The 19,415-nt window shown below is 38.1% G+C and overlaps 1 protein-coding gene across 1 annotated transcript; it reads right to left on the bottom strand.

The window, feature by feature from the left end:
* Window positions 1-301: 301 nt before the first annotated feature.
* On the bottom strand, window positions 302-13,612 carry ndufv3 (NADH:ubiquinone oxidoreductase subunit V3). Its single transcript, XM_072911992.1, has 5 exons — window positions 13,261-13,612; window positions 7,352-7,436; window positions 4,936-5,075; window positions 3,972-4,899; window positions 302-624 (listed from the first exon to the last, which is right to left on the bottom strand). Exons 1-5 carry the CDS (start codon window positions 13,303-13,305, stop codon window positions 455-457), a joined length of 1,368 nt encoding a protein of 455 aa, XP_072768093.1. The 5' UTR covers window positions 13,306-13,612; the 3' UTR covers window positions 302-454.
* Window positions 13,613-19,415: the final 5,803 nt, after the last annotated feature.

Genomic DNA, 19,415 nt, shown 5'->3' with positions numbered 1-19,415 from the left:
TTGGGGAAGAGCAAGTTGTGTTAAAAGTACTTAGACATTTAACAGTCAGACATGTGCATTCCATAGTTAACCATTCCCACTCACAAAATTATTTATAGCCCTAATGAAACCAAACCACACTATAATGACTGTGGGAAGAGTCTGGAGTACCCAAATAAAATTATGCATGAAATCAATCACATTTGATTCAGCTGCTATTCGTCAAAAAACAACATACCTAAAAGGAACAGAGATTACAGAACATTGCACCAAATGGCATCAAACACCTACTGTAATTCCAAGCCCAAAAAATACATATAAATTCATGACAAGACTTCATCCGGCATTTTATTTTTTATGTGTTGATATTATATTTAACAGATAGAAGAGTCATGTGGAGATAGAAGAGTCATGTGGTAGTAGGCTTACACAATGATCTTTATCTATTCATGGGTTTGTAGCCATCTGAGCGTTTCTAGTGTTGGGGTGACTTTCTACCAGAAGACGGTTGAGGGAGACGAAACTTGGCCATCTCCACATCCAAGTCTGCAAAGGTGAAGGGATTGTAGTTGTGGTGTTGGTTATTCTTGTAAGTGCTGTTGTCAAAAGCCTCTTCGGGCTCAGCAGGTGGCACAGGTGCAGCTTCTGCAGAGGGAACCAAAGAATGTATAAATATGAGCTGGACCTTTTTCATCGGTCACAAACAAAAACTATTTGTGAGCTGGTATTTTATGATAGGGTATTTCCTGTGATGGCAGGCTGTGTTGACCCGGAAAGTATGAATAGAGGAAAAAGTTTCAAGAGCCATGCTTTGGGAGGGGGGGTGTTTTAAGGTAACTACTGGTATGTTGTCAGAATCCCCATCTGTAAAAGACTATACACAGTAAATTTCAACATGTCTGGCAAACAATGCAAAACAAGTACATGTGTTTTTAATTAGTTCTGTACTTAAAAGAGAGGCATTTTGATTAGGAAATACACAAAGTTAAAGAAAGAATAATAAAAGGATAATGCCATGGGAAAAAGAGTGAGTTGTTTCAATAAGCTCTATTATGCAGCTTGTCAGAACAGTTAAACACATGACAGTTTAGAATGAAAAAACATTGAACGTTGCGTAGCTGAGAAGAAAACATGCACAAAATGACTTTGGACATCAGCATTTTTAAGCAGGAGTAAGGGAAAACATATCTGAAAACCTGAGACTGCTTGTACAAAGGTGACAAGGCACATGAACTGATCAGACATTTAACTTCAACCCAACTGTCATGTGGACATATTGATTAAAAAGCAATATTGTCCCTGCGTTGGCAAAGATGACATTTTGATAGATAACTTTCAAAAGCATTGTTCATTGTTTTGACATAGGATAATAACCACTGACAGAATGAGGTCAAGTTAAAAGTATTAACCCGTAAAGAGAATAACCAAAATTAATTAAAGATGACAAAGAATTACAGTTTCGTCAAAAATATTTGGAACAGCTCCAGCAGTTTTTAGGACTTTGCCTCTACGCACTACCACAACTGATATTAAATAAAACCTTCAAGATGTGATTGCATGACAGACTATCCCCAAGTACAAGATTCAGAATTTAGTAATATCAGGCAGTTAGTCCCATTCACATTGAGATTCCTGAGGAACTGGCACTTTAGATACGTAACATTGAAGTAGACCTGAGACAGTATTTCACAAAAGTGAGTACTATAGAAATTAAACTTGAAAAAACTGTAGAGCAGTCAGTGTACAGGTTGTATGTACAGCAATACAACTTCAATATCCAGTGAAATGTATTCAACTGCTAACTCAATTGAAGGCATCACGGCACACCTGTACATGTCATTGGAACATGCAAAGCCAACTGACCTATTTCAACAAGTCTCAGTAGGTTTCAACAAGTCACATCTAATACTTTTTAAGACCACAATGAATAAAATTCAAGACCATTTCACATCCACACTGACAAAAAAGTACCAAGACATGAATGAAAATCAGAGGCCCAGAACTACTGTATATGTATATGAATTCACTGTTCTTTCACATTGAAAAACAAAAAGTTTAACATAAAAACATCAGATGCCCCTCTATTGTAAACTATTTATTTTGAAAGAAATATTGGCAAAAATCACAACAACCATGTTTCATATTTTTTTACTGAATTCCAATGCCTTCATGCACAATGTTCTAAAGTTTTCTTGCAAAAGATGCAGTGCACTTCATATCGAGAACCAAAAAGCTGGCCATGGTAGAGAAAAATACAACAAAATATTGTCTGTGAAAAGGAGTGTTAACACATCTGCTAAAACTAAATTGTTAAATTTTGCAGTGTTTTCAGTTGTCAGAATTTAAAGATAAAAAAAAACTACAGTACTACTGTCTGCACAAAGGTAACTCCCTAATAAGGTATTGTAGGAATGCCAAACCAACAAGAAGCACCGACTGTAGGGATTGCGTCTCGCAGCTGGCTGGCCAACGCATAGGTCCCCTCAGTGGAACTGGAGAACTTGGCCGGAGATTAAAGTCTGGGCTTTCCTACTGCAACTGCCGGCCCCACAATCTGGACCCGAGTAAGCGAAAGAAAATGACAGACATCAGTGCTGCCAGTATTGCTGCAGAAAATTAAGCAGGGGGGGTAGCACTGCCCTGGAACCAAGAGGACTGAAGCTGGCTGACAAGAAAACCAACAGTTTGCTGAAGACCAGAGGTTACTGGAATCATGTCATGTGGTCTGATGAGATGAAAATTGTTTGGCTCGGATCGCATCCGGCTCTATTTTAATTAGTTAATTTGGGTTGTAGGAAAGAATAGGAAATTAGCGGTGTCCTATGTGTTAAACTTCTCATGCTTGTACCAGCAAGTTAGAGGTCAGGACCTTTTGACCAAGTTTACACTGCAGGCCAAAGTGGACCAAAATTTGATTTATTTTCAAAATATGATTTTTTTTTTAGCTGACTGTTTTCAAGTAAAATGTGATCTTTATGAGACTCCAGTAAAAATGCGCACAGGCCCCAATGTGGCCTTAACGTCACTTGCATTTGCAGTTTGATAAAGTGAACAAAGGAATTTGGACGAATTCCTTAAATGAACAAAGAAGTCGCTGCTACACAAAAATATACGGACGCCACAGATCAGCGTGGGTTTGTGCCGTGGTTGTTGTGTACAGGAAGTAGGCAGATGATGGAAAACAACTGCAGGAGGAGGAAAAAGAGAATTGCAAAAAAGAAAGTGATTGTGCTGTGCACACGAATGATGTAGCTCAACCAAAGATGACGTAAAAGTCGCAAACAGGTCGCATTGCCGTTTAGACTGCAGTCACATTTGATTACAAACAGATTCGGACTACCTCCAGATGTGGCCCAAATCTGATGCTAAAATATCAGATTTGAAGCACTTTGGGGCATTTAGACTGGCACAAAATTATCTGATCTGAGGGCAAAAAAATCAGATTTGGTGTCCAGTGTAAACAGAGCTTATTTCACACTACTATTGACATTGTGATACATCTATAATACTACCTCAGGACTTTTCTGAAAATTCAGGAGTTGATTTGACTGGCCCATTCCACGCAAATTTGTTTCACACTGGCCAGCCCCACAAATAAAAGACTCCTGAATCACATTGCCAGTGTGAAATGGGATACTGGCTGCAAAGGATTTTCATCCAAACATTTAAAATTCTGGTTATATTGAGAATCATGCCATTATGCCAATAATTTTTTAGCCCTGGAAAATGGAAGTACTCTCAAAATTATTACTCTTAACTCCTACATTATGTAATCCATTGTGGTGGTGTATAGAAGCAAGCATAAAGGCATATAATTGCCCACATAGTCCTGGATCCATATGTTGTTGTTTTTTACAGGAGCCAGGAGATTTTTGATTAACACATTTACAATACACCAAATTGGTTATTAGAAAAGGACAGATTAATATGGTTGAAAGATCCACAAAGAATAAAGGGTATAGATTCAATTGATTGGGTGTTGTAGTGTGTACCCTCAGGTAGATCAACTGGGGTGTCTGTCTGTAGCTCTTCTCTCACAGGATCCAATGGCTCACTGGTACTCTGCATTGGAGAGGAGACTTTGGCTGCAACATCAGTGGCTGCTCCGGACTCAAGATTCACTGATGAAGGAGCAGTTCTGCTGGGGTCTTCAGCAGTTCCTTTAAGGACAACTTCATTTCCTACAAGCGGGACTACAGTATTTGCAGAAGCTTCAACACAAACAGGCTCTGTGGGTTCTGCAAGGGCATCAGTTGGTTCCTGTTCTTTAGATGCAACCTCAGTGATTGCGTTGATTTCAGTCTCTTGTGCATCAACAGGGACACTTGTAGATGCTACATCCTCAGTTTGTTCTAAAGGAGAACATGCACCAGCGTTTTGTAATTGGATATCATTAATCTCTGATACATCTTCAGACAAGTCTTGATCATGTGGGACAGAGTGCTTTAGCTCTACCACTGGACTAACATGGAGTGCCTGTGTGGTACTTCTAGGTGCTTCTACATGAGCAGCATCTACCAGCAATGGCACTTTGCTGGTCTTTGGCAAAACTACCTTCTTAGCTTCATTAGCCCCTTGCTTCACTTCTGATGTGGCTTGTTGGAATTTTGCTTGTTTATTTCCGAGGAATTCTGGCACCGCTTTCACAGATGTCCCAGTTTGAATGTTCTCAGAGTCATAATCTGAGTCGGAGTCAGAGTTAGAGTCGGAGTCAGAGTCGGAGTCGGAGTCGGAGTCAGAATCTTCGCTGGACAATGCAGATGGATCTTTAGCATTTGGTTGGTCACCAGCTTCAGAGGGGGGTGTCTTAGTTGTCGCTGTGTGATCTGGGGTTGCAGCTGCAGTGATTGTTTTATCCACCAATGGTGGAACTGTAACCACTGTTGCACCCAAGGAAGGAACAGAATCTGGAAAACCTTCCTGCTTAGTAAAAGCTGGTTCAAAATGTGCAATGACAGGGAGTGTGCCCACTACAATTGACGCTGCTATACCTAGAGGCTGTGTTGGAACAACTGCGTGGTTTGAAACCCTAACTGGGAAGGCAACTTCTGTCTTGTATGCTAGTAGGGTTCGTCTCTCATCTGGACCATGTGGTGCTGAGAAAAATGGTAAATGTTACAACTGGTGTTAAAAAAAATCTACAACAATATACGCATGACAAATAACAAATATTAAACATGTACTTTCAAATTTGTACTTGCAATATTTTACTGTAGTATAAATACATTAACATAAATAAATTGTGTCTTTTTGTGTTGTCCTTGCCCGTTCCAGGTCTGAAACGGCTGTCAAAACTGTCCCAATTTGTCAGATTATATTCTCAGCCATCTATTTTTCAGGTGAGGGGCATTATTTATGATCTACAATAAACTTGCAGGGAGCAGGGAAGCAAGGAGCAGCAGACCACTCGATGATGTTAACATAGGCACACTCGGAAGTGATTACGGCACCGCTCTAAATAGTTTGTCTGCATTAGCGTTTATAATATCACTAATACTTGGTTAATATTCAAGTCACGAAATGTAAATTTAGTATTTTTGGCTCTTTTTGAATGGTTATTTATCTGATTTTATGGGCGGAATAATGGAGCTCCCATTGGCTGCGATCTAAGTGGAATTTTTAATTTACATTTATTTAATATTTAGATTTTTTTTTTAAATCCGCCCATCGTCATGTCTTTCATAATGATTGTGAACGATAGGCAACATTGCAAAAAAAGTGCAGTTCCCCTTTAAACACAATGAGCATTAACTGTGATGGTATATACTAGTGATGTGCTAATCAAACAGTCAATTTCATGAAAAAGTATGCAATTGGCCAATGCTGAATAATGCCTTTTAATGCCAATTATAAAAGCTGATCCCCTCTGGCTAATAAAGTATTTATTTTTGGTACCCTTGCTGACAGAGGTGGCTGGTAGCTCACTGTGTATGTGTATACACAGTGGCAAACAAATTTAAATTCTTGAAAGTATTATTATCATTGAAGGATAAGGCTAAACATGTTACACACAAAGAAAGAGCACAGAAGTCACTAAGCTTGCTTGAATTAAAAAAAAAAAAGTGCTTAGTAAATTTTAAGAAGTGAAGATGGTAGTGCCTAACAGCAGAAAGTAAGCATCAATTAACAAGAAAGTAGATTAACGAGAGTCTAGACCGAGGATAATACGACAGTGCTCTGTTGCTGAGTAGCGACTACGCGTACACATTAAGGGGAGGACGGATTGATTCATATAATTGGTAGTGTCGATACCAATTATCGATATTAGAGTGATTACTTAATATTCTTATTTATTTTCACAAAATAATTTTTTGTTATTGTTTACAAACTCTGGGAATAATTCCCTGGGGACAGGAGGACTTTGAGGGCAAATGCCAAAGGATTCCAAATAGAGGTAGATGGTAGTTAGTGTGTGCCGTTTCGCTGTTGTGTACTATTGACTTTGTTTTGGAAATAGTTTTAAAAATAATTTGTTAATATTGTTACGCTGTCAATAACACTCAATGTGAATACAATTTCAGTTAATACGTGTGATCAGTATTGCAATCGGCAGCATTAAACCTGAACGAAACATCCCTAGTATGTACCACATTTCAGAGTTTTTTTCTCATCATCTGAAAAAAATAATCCCCTTTAGCATTGTCCTAATAATTTTAATTCATTGATTGTATTCCCAGAAATAGTTACCGGTACCTTTTCGAATAATTAAATTGTGAAATATAATTGTAAGAACAAAGCTACACAAACATCTACTCACTAATACTTTATATTTATTTCATGATCTTTTTACATTTTATTAAAAAAAATTATCTACAGTAATGACATTTGGACGCATTTATTGGCATTTATATTCATCTGAAGTAATTTGAAATGAATGAATAACGGCATTTTTTAAATTTATTTAAGGATGCTTAATGATTTAAAACAGGTCTTTAAAATACACTTTGAATTTTTAAATACCGGCTTCTGACAACCTGCTCCACACACCTTCAGTATCATTCTATTCTCTGCTGCTTTTCTGCTCGTGGCATGCATTATGTATTTTTGAGCCAGCTTGATGTTTACCAAAACTCGACACTTTCCCAAAAAAATTTGGCGGTAATCAGAAAAAGCTTTTGGACAGGCCTGGTGGCACAGACTGCAGTTCAATAAATAGGATCAAAGATCATATCAACCACCTTTTAGATGGGTGACTTACTGAATAATTTTATGCATTCTACATTATCTCTCAATACTCTCTATGCGCTACTGCATCATGAAATAAATAAAAATACCATAATATCAAAACTATATAGTGTGAGGGAAAAAAAGCAACAAAAAATTTTTTTTAAACATTGTAAAGATTTTACTTTTTTGCGTTAAATGGCCTTACTCTTTTTTGCAGTCTTTATGGGCTCTCCGGTCTGAGTGGTGCAAAAAGCACCAGTGCAGCTCTTTAAGATGCCCCAGTTCTCCAACTGGGAAGACCATGCAAAAAAGGACAAAAATTGGTACAATTAGAACATTTTCGTACGAACAGGGTTTTTTGTGAAACCACACACAAGCACAAATCAAGGTCACGTGGATCCGGATCAAACTAACATGTTGGTATCAATGGTATCACACACAATAAGACCTTATGACAGGGCTATTAAGCTGGTGGCTGTTGAGGGGGGGGGGGGGCAAATCCGGCCCGGGAATGACATCAGTTTAGTTCAACATTTTGGAGAGTCTAATACAATAATATGGAATCACTAGAGCACTCCTGCTGATTAGAGAAACTTGGACCAGTGTAAACACATTGGCAAGTCCTTGCATTGACACTTTAACCTACAATATGCCAGCGTCCACTGCAGTCGACACTTGTATTTTGTAAACAACGGCTATTTTTCTCTGAAATGTGTAACTCTGACAAAAGAAATAGACCAAAAATAAATGTTCACTACAATGAACGCTGGTTCTCAAAATAAAAATAGGAAAGGGAGAAGTCTGCCCCTTGTTCCTTAGCTTTCTGGAAAGTTGGCCCTGAGGCCAACTTAGTTGAATAGCCATGCATTGTAGTAATCTAATTCTGATTTAGCATTTTTTTTAACAAAAAAAAGCACAATATCAATTTAAAACAAAATGTCATGTTTAGTATTTCCTCGACTTGTCCTGTCTTTTATTTTGTATTTGTTCCGACTGCTGGGGTTTTTTTGCATGTTTTCAACAGATTTCCTTCATACCGGCACACCTACAGCAACTTTCCAATTAGTGGTGTTCTTGAACACTATGGCTGCAGCAGGAAGACAACTGATTGTTCCTTTTCCTTCTCTTCCGCGCTGTCCATTCATGTCCAGTAATTTGTGTCAGGGTGTAGTTTTACTAGATATGGCTGAAAACAGTATCATGATATAAGTTTTTTATATTGTCGATATCGATTATTGATTTTTTGTAACCTATGGAAAATATATAACATGTAAACATTTTTATTTCAAATGTAATCTCTTCAGCTCTCAAGGCAGAAAGGAAAGAAAGTGTCAACACAACCATGGAAAACAATAAATGAAAACTAAATTCTACAATCGCAATAAACACTGAACAATAACCTCATTAAATAAAGTGCAAAAATAAGGAATATGTAAGAAATGTTTAATTATGTGTAACAAAATAGGGCAAAGTGTAAAAATGTAAACCTGAGAAAAACTATTTTTTGTAGGTTTACTGCCAAGACGTTTTGTGGTCTGGGTAACGTTTAATATAGTCTGTTATTCCTATTTAAGTATGGAAAATAATTTATGTTATGCAGTAATTTGTATCTAAATATTATTGCAACAAATTATTATTTTAAAGTAGCACATTTGTTATATATATATATATATATATATATATATATATATATATATATATATATATATATATATATATATATATATATATATATATATATATATATATATATATATATATATTTTTTTTTTTTTTTTTTTTTTTTTTTTTTTTAATACAGTCCTGCACTTTAGTTCCTGCCTGTAGTTTCCATGGAAGGTTGTAAATAAAAGATGAGCATGGCGAAGGACTATAAACAAATACTGCCATATTGTCATGGTGACTTTTTCTGTTATAAAGCACTCATTTTTACTTTCTCTTCTCATTCCATGCAGAGGATCAACAGCGAGACAGCAAGATGGCGCAACCAAACTTGATACTGGTACGTGACTGGCTGTTTTGCGTTTCCTTCCCATTGCTCACTGATCACCTCCTGGTTTGCTCGGTTCCCAGACCATGAGTGCCTTTGTTCATGCAACCAACTATGCTTCAATCTTAACGTTATTTTTCAGACCCCCTTAAAAAAATAAAAATAAAATATATATATATATATAAATTGTTATTGATATCGATTGCGTGTCTATCGCGATACATATCGTAGGACCGGACAATAAAAGATTAGTGGCCCGCGCAACGTGCATACAAATTACGGAGCTTGTGACGGTAAAACGGATGAGATGAGATGAGATGAAGATATAGATAGATAGATAGATAGATAGATAGATAGATATATAGATAGATAGATAGATAGATAGTACTTTATTGATTCCTTCAGGAGAGTTCCCTCAGGAAAATTTAAAAAAATTTAAATAAAAAAAAGAGCGTATAAGTGGAAAAAAAGACAACGTCTACTCGAAGTTTGAAATTATTAATCACTAAACTCAACAAAAAAAAGTAAAGCATATGAGTTCCGCGTTGAAGTAACCGCGGATGGAGTCACATAATTGGCTAGTCAAAAGGAATCCCGCTGATAAACGCAAAATAATATCAGGGAAATTGACATAAATGTGAAATGCTGTCATTGTGTGGAGATGTAGCATACATTTGTTTGGTAAAATACTGTGTCCAGGAACGCACATTTACCCCTAAAGACGTCCGGAACTAAACAATGTCGAGACGGTCACTTGAAACAGCAGCTAAACTACAAAGCTAAAGCTTGCAAGCACAATCCATACACCCACAACACATCTCATCTGCTTGTGTTGTTGTGCACGACATCATCAATGTAACTTTAACGTACAAACAGGAAGATAGCATCCTCAAGTCCTTTCTTTGCTCATCAAGCTAACCAACGGTAAAGCCACATCCGGCCTGACTGTGCGAACAAAATAAAGGTTTCAAAAAAGTATTACACAAGCATAGTGTACTCAAAGCACTTATTGACACATTTCCACAATTATTATGCTTTGATCTAAAATATTGGTCAAAATTGTGCAAAGATGTATTGCATCAATAAATGTGAGAATTTTTGCATTTTATGCAATTTTATTTGACAAAAAAAACACTTCATGGTGGTAAAATAAGTGTAAAAGGCAAGAAACAGAATTAAAAACAATTAAACAGGGAAAAACAGAATTGTTTTTGTTTTAAAAAATATATATATTTCTATTGTTATTTAAATTCATTGTTGTTAAAATTATTTTACTTGTGGTTTATTCGTTAATAGTTTATATCTGGGGTTTTTTAAACTACATTTAAAGTTGAGTTTTGGTGGTTAAAAAACAAACGTTTTCAAATTAATGAATAATCGTGCAATTAATCATGGTTTCAAGATTAATCAAAGATCAATCAAAAATAACCGTCATTATTATTTTTGCCATAATTGTCAAGTCTTATCATATCGTTTTTGTGATTTAGTAATTTTTTTTGTACCAAAGTCAACATTTTATATCAATTGAATTTAAAATAAATACAGTCCATATATAGCTAGAAGGACAACCCTGCTTTAGCATGTTTAAAAGAGAATATTTGATATCTGCTAATACTTTAAAACGAAACAATAAATAAAAAAAAAAGAACATAACATTACATTAGAAATTAAGATAAATCTACACTCACCAAGTGCTCAGCACATACTACAAACTGGCTACAGTGCTCACCAATCAAAAGCTCATGTTTATGGTAATGCATAAAAAAAAGCCATAACACATTTCAAAAAGTACTTGCATTGCTTTGTGACTAAGTTAAATTACAAAAAAGCCTGGCCGGCAATTTATTTTGTTACTCTATTTTTTCCTAAAAACAATGTAAATATCGTGTATTGTTTTACGTTGTAAGATGGACATACTGTATCGTCACACCCCTAGTATGTATTTTAAGACACAGTGATTGATTGAAACTTTTATTAGTAGATTGCACAAAACTTCGACATCCATCCATCCATTTTCTACCGCTTGTCCGTTTTGGGGTCGCGAGGGGTGCTGGAGCCTATCTCAGCTGCATTCGGGCAGAAGGCGGGGCACACCCTGGACAAGTCGCCACCTCATCACAGGGCCAACACAGATAGACAGACAACATTCACACTCACATTCACACACTAGGGCCAATTTAGTGTTGCCAATCAACCTATCCCCAGGTGCATGATCTTTGGAGGTGGGAGGAAGCCGTAGTACCGGGAGAGAACCCACGCAGTCACGGGGAGAACATGCAAACTCCACACAGAAAGATCCCGAGCCTGGGATTGAACTCAGGACTACTCAGGACCTTCGTATTGTGAGGCACATGCACTAACCCCTGTTCCACCGTGCTGCCCGTAGACTGCACAGTACAGTACATATTAGCCACTAGCGACGCTGAGATCATTATTCATGCGTTCGTTACGTCTCGTCTCGATTACTGTAACGTATTATTTTCGGGTCTCCCTATGTCTAGCATTAAAAGATTACAGTTGGTACAAAATGCGGCTGCTAGACTTTTGACAAGAACAAGAAAGTTTGATCATATTACGCCTATACTGGCTCACCTGCACTGGCTTCCTGTGCACTTAAGATGTGACTTTAAGGTTTTACTACTTACGTATGAAATACTACACGGTCTAGCTCCATCCTATCTTGCCGATTGTATTGTACCCTATGTCCCGGCAAGAAATCTGTGTTCAAAGAACTCTGGCTTATTAGTGATTCCCAGAGCCCAAAAAAAGTCTGCAGGCGATAGAGCGTTTTCTATTCGGGCTCCAGTACTATGGAATGCCCTCCCGGTAACAGTTAGAGATGCTACCTCAGTAGAAGCATTTAAGTCCCATCTTAAAACTCATTTGTATACTCTAGCCTTTAAATAGCCCCCCTTTTTTAGACCAGTTGATCTGCCGTTTCTTTTCCTTTCTCCTCTGCTCCCCCTATCCCTTGTGGAGGGGGAGACACACAGGTCCGGTGGCCATGGATGAAGTGCTGGCTGTCTAGAGTCGGGACCCGGGGTGGACCGCTCGCCTGTGTATCGGTTGGGAACATCTCTGCGCTGCTGACTCGTCTCCGCTCGGGATGGTTTCCTGCTGACCCCACTATGGACTGGACTCTTACTATTATGTTGGATCCACTATGGACTGTACTCTCACAATATTATGTCAGACCCACTCGACATCCATTGCATTCGGTCTCCCTAGAGGGGGCGGGGGGGTTACCCACATATGCGGTCCTCTCCAAGGTTTCTCATAGTCATTCACATCGACGTCCCACTGGGGTGAGTTTTTCCTTGCCCTTATGTGGGCTCTGTACCGAGGATGTCCTTGTGGCTTGTGCAGCCCTTTGAGACACTTGTGATTTAGGGCTATATAAATAAATATTGATTGATTGATTGATATTCTAAATGGTAACACCCGAATAAGTTTTTCAACTTGTTTAAGTCAGGGTCCACGTTAATCAATTCATGGTGATGACTTTTTTTTAATCAAGTTTCTTTGTTTTCCTTAGAAAACGTCACTTAAAAAATCAACACGCTAAGTAAATGAAATGAGGCTTTTATTGTGAAACGTTTTTTCTCGTCCTTATCAGGTTTTTGTCTGAAACAACAACAGAAGTACACGGCAGTAATTCTAATTTTTTTATGGAGAGTGGAAACAAAATTACCCATACAATTCTCTCAATTTGACACAATTGGTTTATTAAAAAAGGTTTTAACTGCAACGCAGTCCTGGCATTTTTAAAGTAAATCACCAGTAACACCATCGATGACCTTATCTGCCGTCAAATAAACAGAATTTGGATACGCAGTCCTATACTTTGAATGCAGTGTGCTGTCATGTCACTTGATTTATTTGACTAATTACACATTATTTAATCTAAAACTTTACATTTCCAAGTCGATTCGACCTGGAATCTTTCATTACAAAAATGAACATTGTTTTGAAGCTGCTTCGGTGGTGACTAGTAATTGAAGTATCAGGTGAGAGCTTTTTACAAACATTACATTTTAATTCCATGGTATATACATATGCCTTTTTGAAAGCTATGGCATTTATATTTCAGTTGATATAAAGCTAGTAAGTGTCGAGGGCATTACCTTAAGTGTCCGTAGCCTTCGACAGAGGAGCAGGGAGGTCGCCATTTTTGTCTCGTCCCCTTTCTTCTTCTTCTTGTGTGAGAGTCTTGACGCGACAATGGCGAACTGCTGCCACCCGCAGTCCTTTACTGGTAGTACACCTTCTCCATGTCCGTGGATACCATACAGTAGGCGTGGAAGAAATACTTCTGCTTCAGTAAATTTCGTCAAAAATAGTGTAATCCATTCCCGGTAGCTCTTTATGTAGCCTTCTTGTTTCTTTTGCAAAGTGTTACATGTTTTACACCTTTAAACTGTCCAAATACACTTATAGGTTTTCATTGGCCTTTTGGTTAGGGTGATACAGCAATACATAGTTTTCACGCCCGACTGATTTCCCATGATGCTCCGCGCGATCCGCCATTTTGAAAGGCAAGCGCACCGGTACAACATCAGCAAATTCATATATACGAACCCGTTCACAAACGTATGCATAATGGCCGAGAAACCAGCAAAAAAGAAGTATAAAGAAGGCTTGGACAACCAGACGTTGGAAAGATACAACCAGAAGACACAATGCATAGGCGTTGACCCGTACGAAGTGCCGAAACAAAGTTTCACGTATGACCACAAATGCCTCCCGGCCATAACGTACATAGACATTTTGAACTACCTCGTCAATTACACCAGTGCCTATACAATGGAGGAATTGAGGGCATTCAAGTCTCTGGAGGCGTACAACCAGTTTATTAACGGATGGGTCAGCGACGTTAAAAGCATGACTGCAAACGAGAAAGTGCTTGTAGTGGGCAGGGTATGTATCCATTGAGATCTACAACTCATTTCATGTACAAGCAACCTGGGCTGAGATGGGCGCTATATATCCTGAGGGGGGGGGCTTTCGCTTTCGTGGTCCATCCCATAAAGGGCTTCGAGAATAGCAAATTGACAAAAAAATAAACAATACATCGTTCTAAAATGTTTAATAAACAGATTGAGACGTAATCCTACCTGTTACAAAGTGATCAGAACATATTTTGGAATGTTGAGATGGCTCCTCTTTCCTGTTGATGCTTGCCAACCACAAGCGTCGTCTCTCCTCGCTGATTTTCCTTGTCTGTTCTCCTTCGTTGTGTCTAATTTTAGGAATACTGAAAAATCCTCGCTGCACTGATCTATCCCGTCGATTTGTACATCCATTCACCCAACAGGAAATAACCATTATGCGCCTTTCACCAGTGTTTGCTCGAAGCTATTGTCAATAATCGTGAAGCGTGTCAACTAGGCCAGGTGTGTTTTGTTTGCCTCCCAAGATGGCGGATGACCCGGGATAACCCGGATGTGTGACGTCACGTAAACACCATGTATAGTTGGTGTTGATTTCATACCAAGTAAATACAGTACAGTGACATTATTGCCGATATTGACACTTTTCAACATAGTTGAAAGATTTTGTCATTTTACTTTTGAACTCATATTGAGTATGGTCTAATCAGAGTAAAGGGGTTGGGAGAAATATTTTAGGCAAACAACATTATATATTTATCAACAGCTTTATTTGTGACAATATATCTTATATTAGATGTAATCTGATAGCAAAAACAATATCAAAAAACCTAATTGAGCAAAATAAAGTCAATTTTGCAAAAATAATGTTTAAAAAAAGCGACAAAACTCAAATGTTGTTTCTTGTCTAAAAGTTTTTATTTTTAAAAGGCATGTTACATTTTAAAATGGTGGTGTTTTTAGAGGGCCAAGCACCATTTAATTATGGTTGTTTATTTACAACTGACATATGTGAACAAGAGTGTGTATTGTCTATGTGTGATGCATCTAAATGAGAAGTGTGGTTGTAATGTACAAGTATGTGTCAATGAGGGCATTATATGACTGTTTTTAATTTGATTACTTGCAAATTGTATTGTTCTAAATTTATTGCATCATTTATTGTATATTTTTATTTCAGGTAACCAGGGACTACAGATGGAAATGAGCTGTTTGGCTATATTCTGGTGCAGAACATATCTGTCTTTGAGTTTAATATCTCTGTGCATTGTACCTTCAAATAAAGAATACATTAAACTAAACTAAATGAATTTCAATGGGCGGGACTGATTTGATATACGAGTGTTTTGGGTTACGAGCTTAGGGATGGAACGAAATGTGCTCGTAAATTGAGGTAACACTTGTAGTTATTTGTACTACATCTTATCTTATTGTTTTTAATGTAACATTTCTTATCCAAAAGTTAGTTTTTCTTTTTAAAAAGCATGTTACAAAAACATTTTGGTGGGGACAAACATTATTTTAGTTTAAAACAAATTTCAATGGGTAATACAAGTTTTTTTTAGGTACAAGCTGCCTCACAGAACCCATTAAACTAGTATCTCAAAAGGACCACTGTATTTCAAAATGTGTTGGTTATCATTAAATTGCTCCAGGCCCTAGACCTTGTCTTTCAATCATGCCAAAAGACAGGAATAGTACACTCACACTATTCAAATGATGCCTTATAGGTCAGGGGTGTCAAACTTGGTTTCATTGAGGGCCACTTTACAGTTATGGCTGCCATCAGAGGGCCGCTTGTAACAGCGAATAATATACAAATTTGCCTCTGTTTTGTATCATTATGTATATTTTTTTACATACAATGCAAAACAAAAAACATATTTTTTTACACTACAATTCTGGTAACCAGCTTTTTACTGTTAAATCTATATTCTTTACACCAGTGGTTCTCAAATGGGGGTACGCGTACCCCTGGGGGTACTTGAAGGTATGCCAAGGGGTACGTGAGATTTTTTTTAAATATTCTAAAAATAGCAACAATTCAAAAATCCTTTATAAATATATTTATTGAATAATACTTCAACAAAATATGAATGTAAGTTCATAAACTGAACATCAAATCAAGTAGGCTATTCCATTCATTACAATGTAACAATGCAATAATGCAATATTCAGTGTTGACAGCTAGATTTTTTGTGGACATGTTCCATAAATATTGATGTTAAAGATTTCTTTTTTTGTGAAGAAACGCTTAGAATTAAGTTCATGAATCCAGGTGGATCTCTATTACAATAGACTTTAAGTTGATGATTACTTCTATGTGTAGAAATCTTTATTTATAACTGAATCACTTGATTCTGGATGTGGATAGATCGGGCCAGGCTGAAAGATGCGTGTACTTTCGACCTCCTCGCTAGCATGGGAATACTTCGCTGGCTACATCCAGCGGCCTCTGAAGCAGCGGAGTTAAGTGCCAGCGGGGACCGTCAACGGAAGACACGTAAGCGGTGTGAGCGGAAGCAGAAGCGGGGATGCCGAGCGGGGCTAACAACAAAGCGAAAGGCTAATCCTCAAAGAAGCGCTAGTCCGGGTGAGAAGTCAGTTAAAATAGAACTAGCCAGCGCCAGGCTGGATAATACCTGCACACATAGCAACTATTTTAGAACAATACACAACTCAAAAAATGTTTTTTCTGTGTCAGAAGTAGACATGCACTCTACTGAGGTGGCAAGTTATGATGCGTTCAGTTTATCACAACATCAAGCAAACAATCGGAAAATTCCCGTCATATCAATTCCTAGACATGGTCGAAATTATTTAAAGTGCACTACGCATAATAAACGCAACATTATTAATATTGCTACTACGGATAATTTCAACAAAAACTCCTCAAAACAGCCCACTACCTATAATATGGGCTTCTTAAACATAAGATCATTATCTTCCAAAACGTTATTAGTTAATGAGGTCATTAGAGACAATAATCTTGACGTCATTGGTCTCGCCGAGACCTGGCTCAAACCAGACGATTTCTTTGCGCTGGGTGAGGCGTCTCCTCCTGGCTATGCGGGAGCGCATATTGCCCGTCCCATTAAAAGGGGTGGGGGAGTCGCACTCATATACAACAAAAACTTTAACCTTACCCCGAACCTAACTAATAAATATAACTCGTTTGAGGTGCTTACTATTAGGTTTGTCACACCGCTGCCTCTCCACCTGGCTGTTATCTACTGCCCCCCAGGGCCCTATTCGGACTTCATCAGTGAATTTTCAGTTTGTTGCTGATTTAGTGACGCACGCCGACAATATAATCATAATGGGGGACTTTAATATCCATATGAATACCCCATCGGACCCTCAGTGCATGGCGCTCCAGACTATAATTGATAACTGTGGTCTTACACAAATAATAAATGAACCTACACATCGCAACGGTAATACGATAGATCTAGTGCTTGTGAGGGGTGTCACCACCTCCAAAGTTACGATACTCCCGTATACTAAAGTATTGTCCGATCATTACCTTATAACATTTGAAGTTCTGACTCATTGTCAACAAACTAATAATAATAACTGCTATAGCAGCCGCAACATTAATGCTGCCACAACGATGACTCTTGCTGGCCTACTGCCTTCGGTAATGGAACCATTCCCAAATTATGTCGGCTCTATTGATAACCTCACTAACAACTTTAACGACACCCTGCGCGACACCATTGATAGTATAGCACCTCTAAAGCTAAAAAGAGCCCCTAAAAGGCGCACCCCATGGTTTACAGAAGAAACTAGAGCCCATAAATTATCATGTAGAAAGCTGGAACGCAAATGGCGTGCTACTAAACTTGAGGTTTTCCATCAAGCATGGAGTGATAGTTTAATAACTTACAAACACATGCTTACCTTAGCTAAAGCTAAATATTACTCAAATCTCATCCACCTCAACAAAAATGATCCTAAATTTTTGTTTAGTACAGTAGCATCGCTAACCCAACAAGGGACTCCTCCCAGTAGCTCCACCCACTCGGCAGATGATTTTATGAATTTCTTTAATAAGAAAATTTAACTCATTAGAACGGAGATTAAAGACAATGCATCGCAGCTACAACTGGGTTCTATTAACACAGATACGACTGTATTTACGACGGATAATGCCCTCCAAAATAGTTTCTCTCTCTTTGATGAAATAACATTAGAGGAATTGTTAAGATGTGTTAATGGGACAAAACAAACAACATGTTTACTTGACCCATTTCCTGGAAACTTATCAAGGAGCTTTTTGTATTATTAGGTCCATCAGTGCTAAATATTATAAACTTATCACTTTCCTCTGGCACTGTTCCACTAGCATTCAAGAAAGCGGTTATTCATCCTCTGCTCAAAAGACCTAACCTTGATCCTGACCTCATGGTAAACTACCGGCCGGTGTCCCACCTTCCCTTTATCTCGAAAATCCTCGAAAAAATTGTCGCACAGCAGCTAAATGAACACTTAGTGTCTAACAATCTCTGTGAACCTTTTCAATCCGGTTTCAGGGCAAATCATTCTGCGGAGACAGCCCTCGCAAAAATGACTAATGATCTATTGCTAACGATGGATTCTGATGCGTCATCTATGTTGCTGCTTCTTGATCTTAGCGCTGCTTTTGATACCGTCGATCATAACATTTTATTAGAGCGTATCAAAACATGTATTGGTATGTCAGACTTAGCCTTGTCGTGGTTTAACTCTTATCTTACTGACAGGATGCAATGCGTCTCCCATAATAATGTGACCTCGGACTATGTTAAGGTAACGTGCCGAGTTCCTCAGGGTTCGGTTCTTGGCCCTGCACTCTTTAGTATTTACATGCTGCCGCTAGGCGACATCATACGCAAATACGGTGTTAGCTTTCATTGTTATGCTGATGACACCCAACTCTACATGCCCCTAAAGCTGACCAACACGCCGGATTGTAGTCAGCTGGAGGCGTGTCTTAATGAAATTAAACAATGGATGTCCGCTAACTTCTTGCAACTCAACTCCAAGAAAACGGAAATGCTGATTATCGGTCCTGCTAAACACCGACATTTATTTAATAATACCACCTTAACATTTGACAACCAAACAATTACACAAAGCGACTCGGCAAAGAATCTGGGTATTATCTTCGACCCAACTCTCTCCTTTGAGTCACACATTAAGAGTGTTACTAAAACGGCCTTCTTTCATCTCCGTAATATCGCTAAAATTCGTTCCATTTTGTCCACTAGCGACGCTGAGATCATTATTCATGCGTTCGTTACGTCTCGTCTCGATTACTGTAACGTATTATTTTCGGGTCTCCCTATGTCTAGCATTAAAAGATTACAATTGGTACAAAATGCGGCTGCTAGACTTTTGACAAGAAC

The sequence above is a fragment of the Nerophis lumbriciformis genome, linkage group LG31, assembly GCF_033978685.3.
Source record: "Nerophis lumbriciformis linkage group LG31, RoL_Nlum_v2.1, whole genome shotgun sequence".
NCBI classification, from domain to species: domain Eukaryota; kingdom Metazoa; phylum Chordata; class Actinopteri; order Syngnathiformes; family Syngnathidae; genus Nerophis; species Nerophis lumbriciformis.
The sequence above is the reverse complement of the archived record's forward strand: the minus strand, read 5'-3'. Positions and strand labels throughout refer to the sequence as shown.

Coding starts and splice junctions, on each gene's coding strand:
- ndufv3 (XM_072911992.1), bottom strand. CDS start 13,305: ATGGCGACCTCCCTGCTCCTCTGTCGAAGGCTACGGACACTTAAG. Junction 7,437..13,260: donor GAAGGCTACGGACACTTAAG/GTAATGCCCTCG, acceptor TGGTCTTCCCAG/TTGGAGAACTGGGGCATCTT. Junction 5,076..7,351: donor CATAAAGACTGCAAAAAAGA/GTAAGGCCATTT, acceptor CATTTTTCTCAG/CACCACATGGTCCAGATGAG.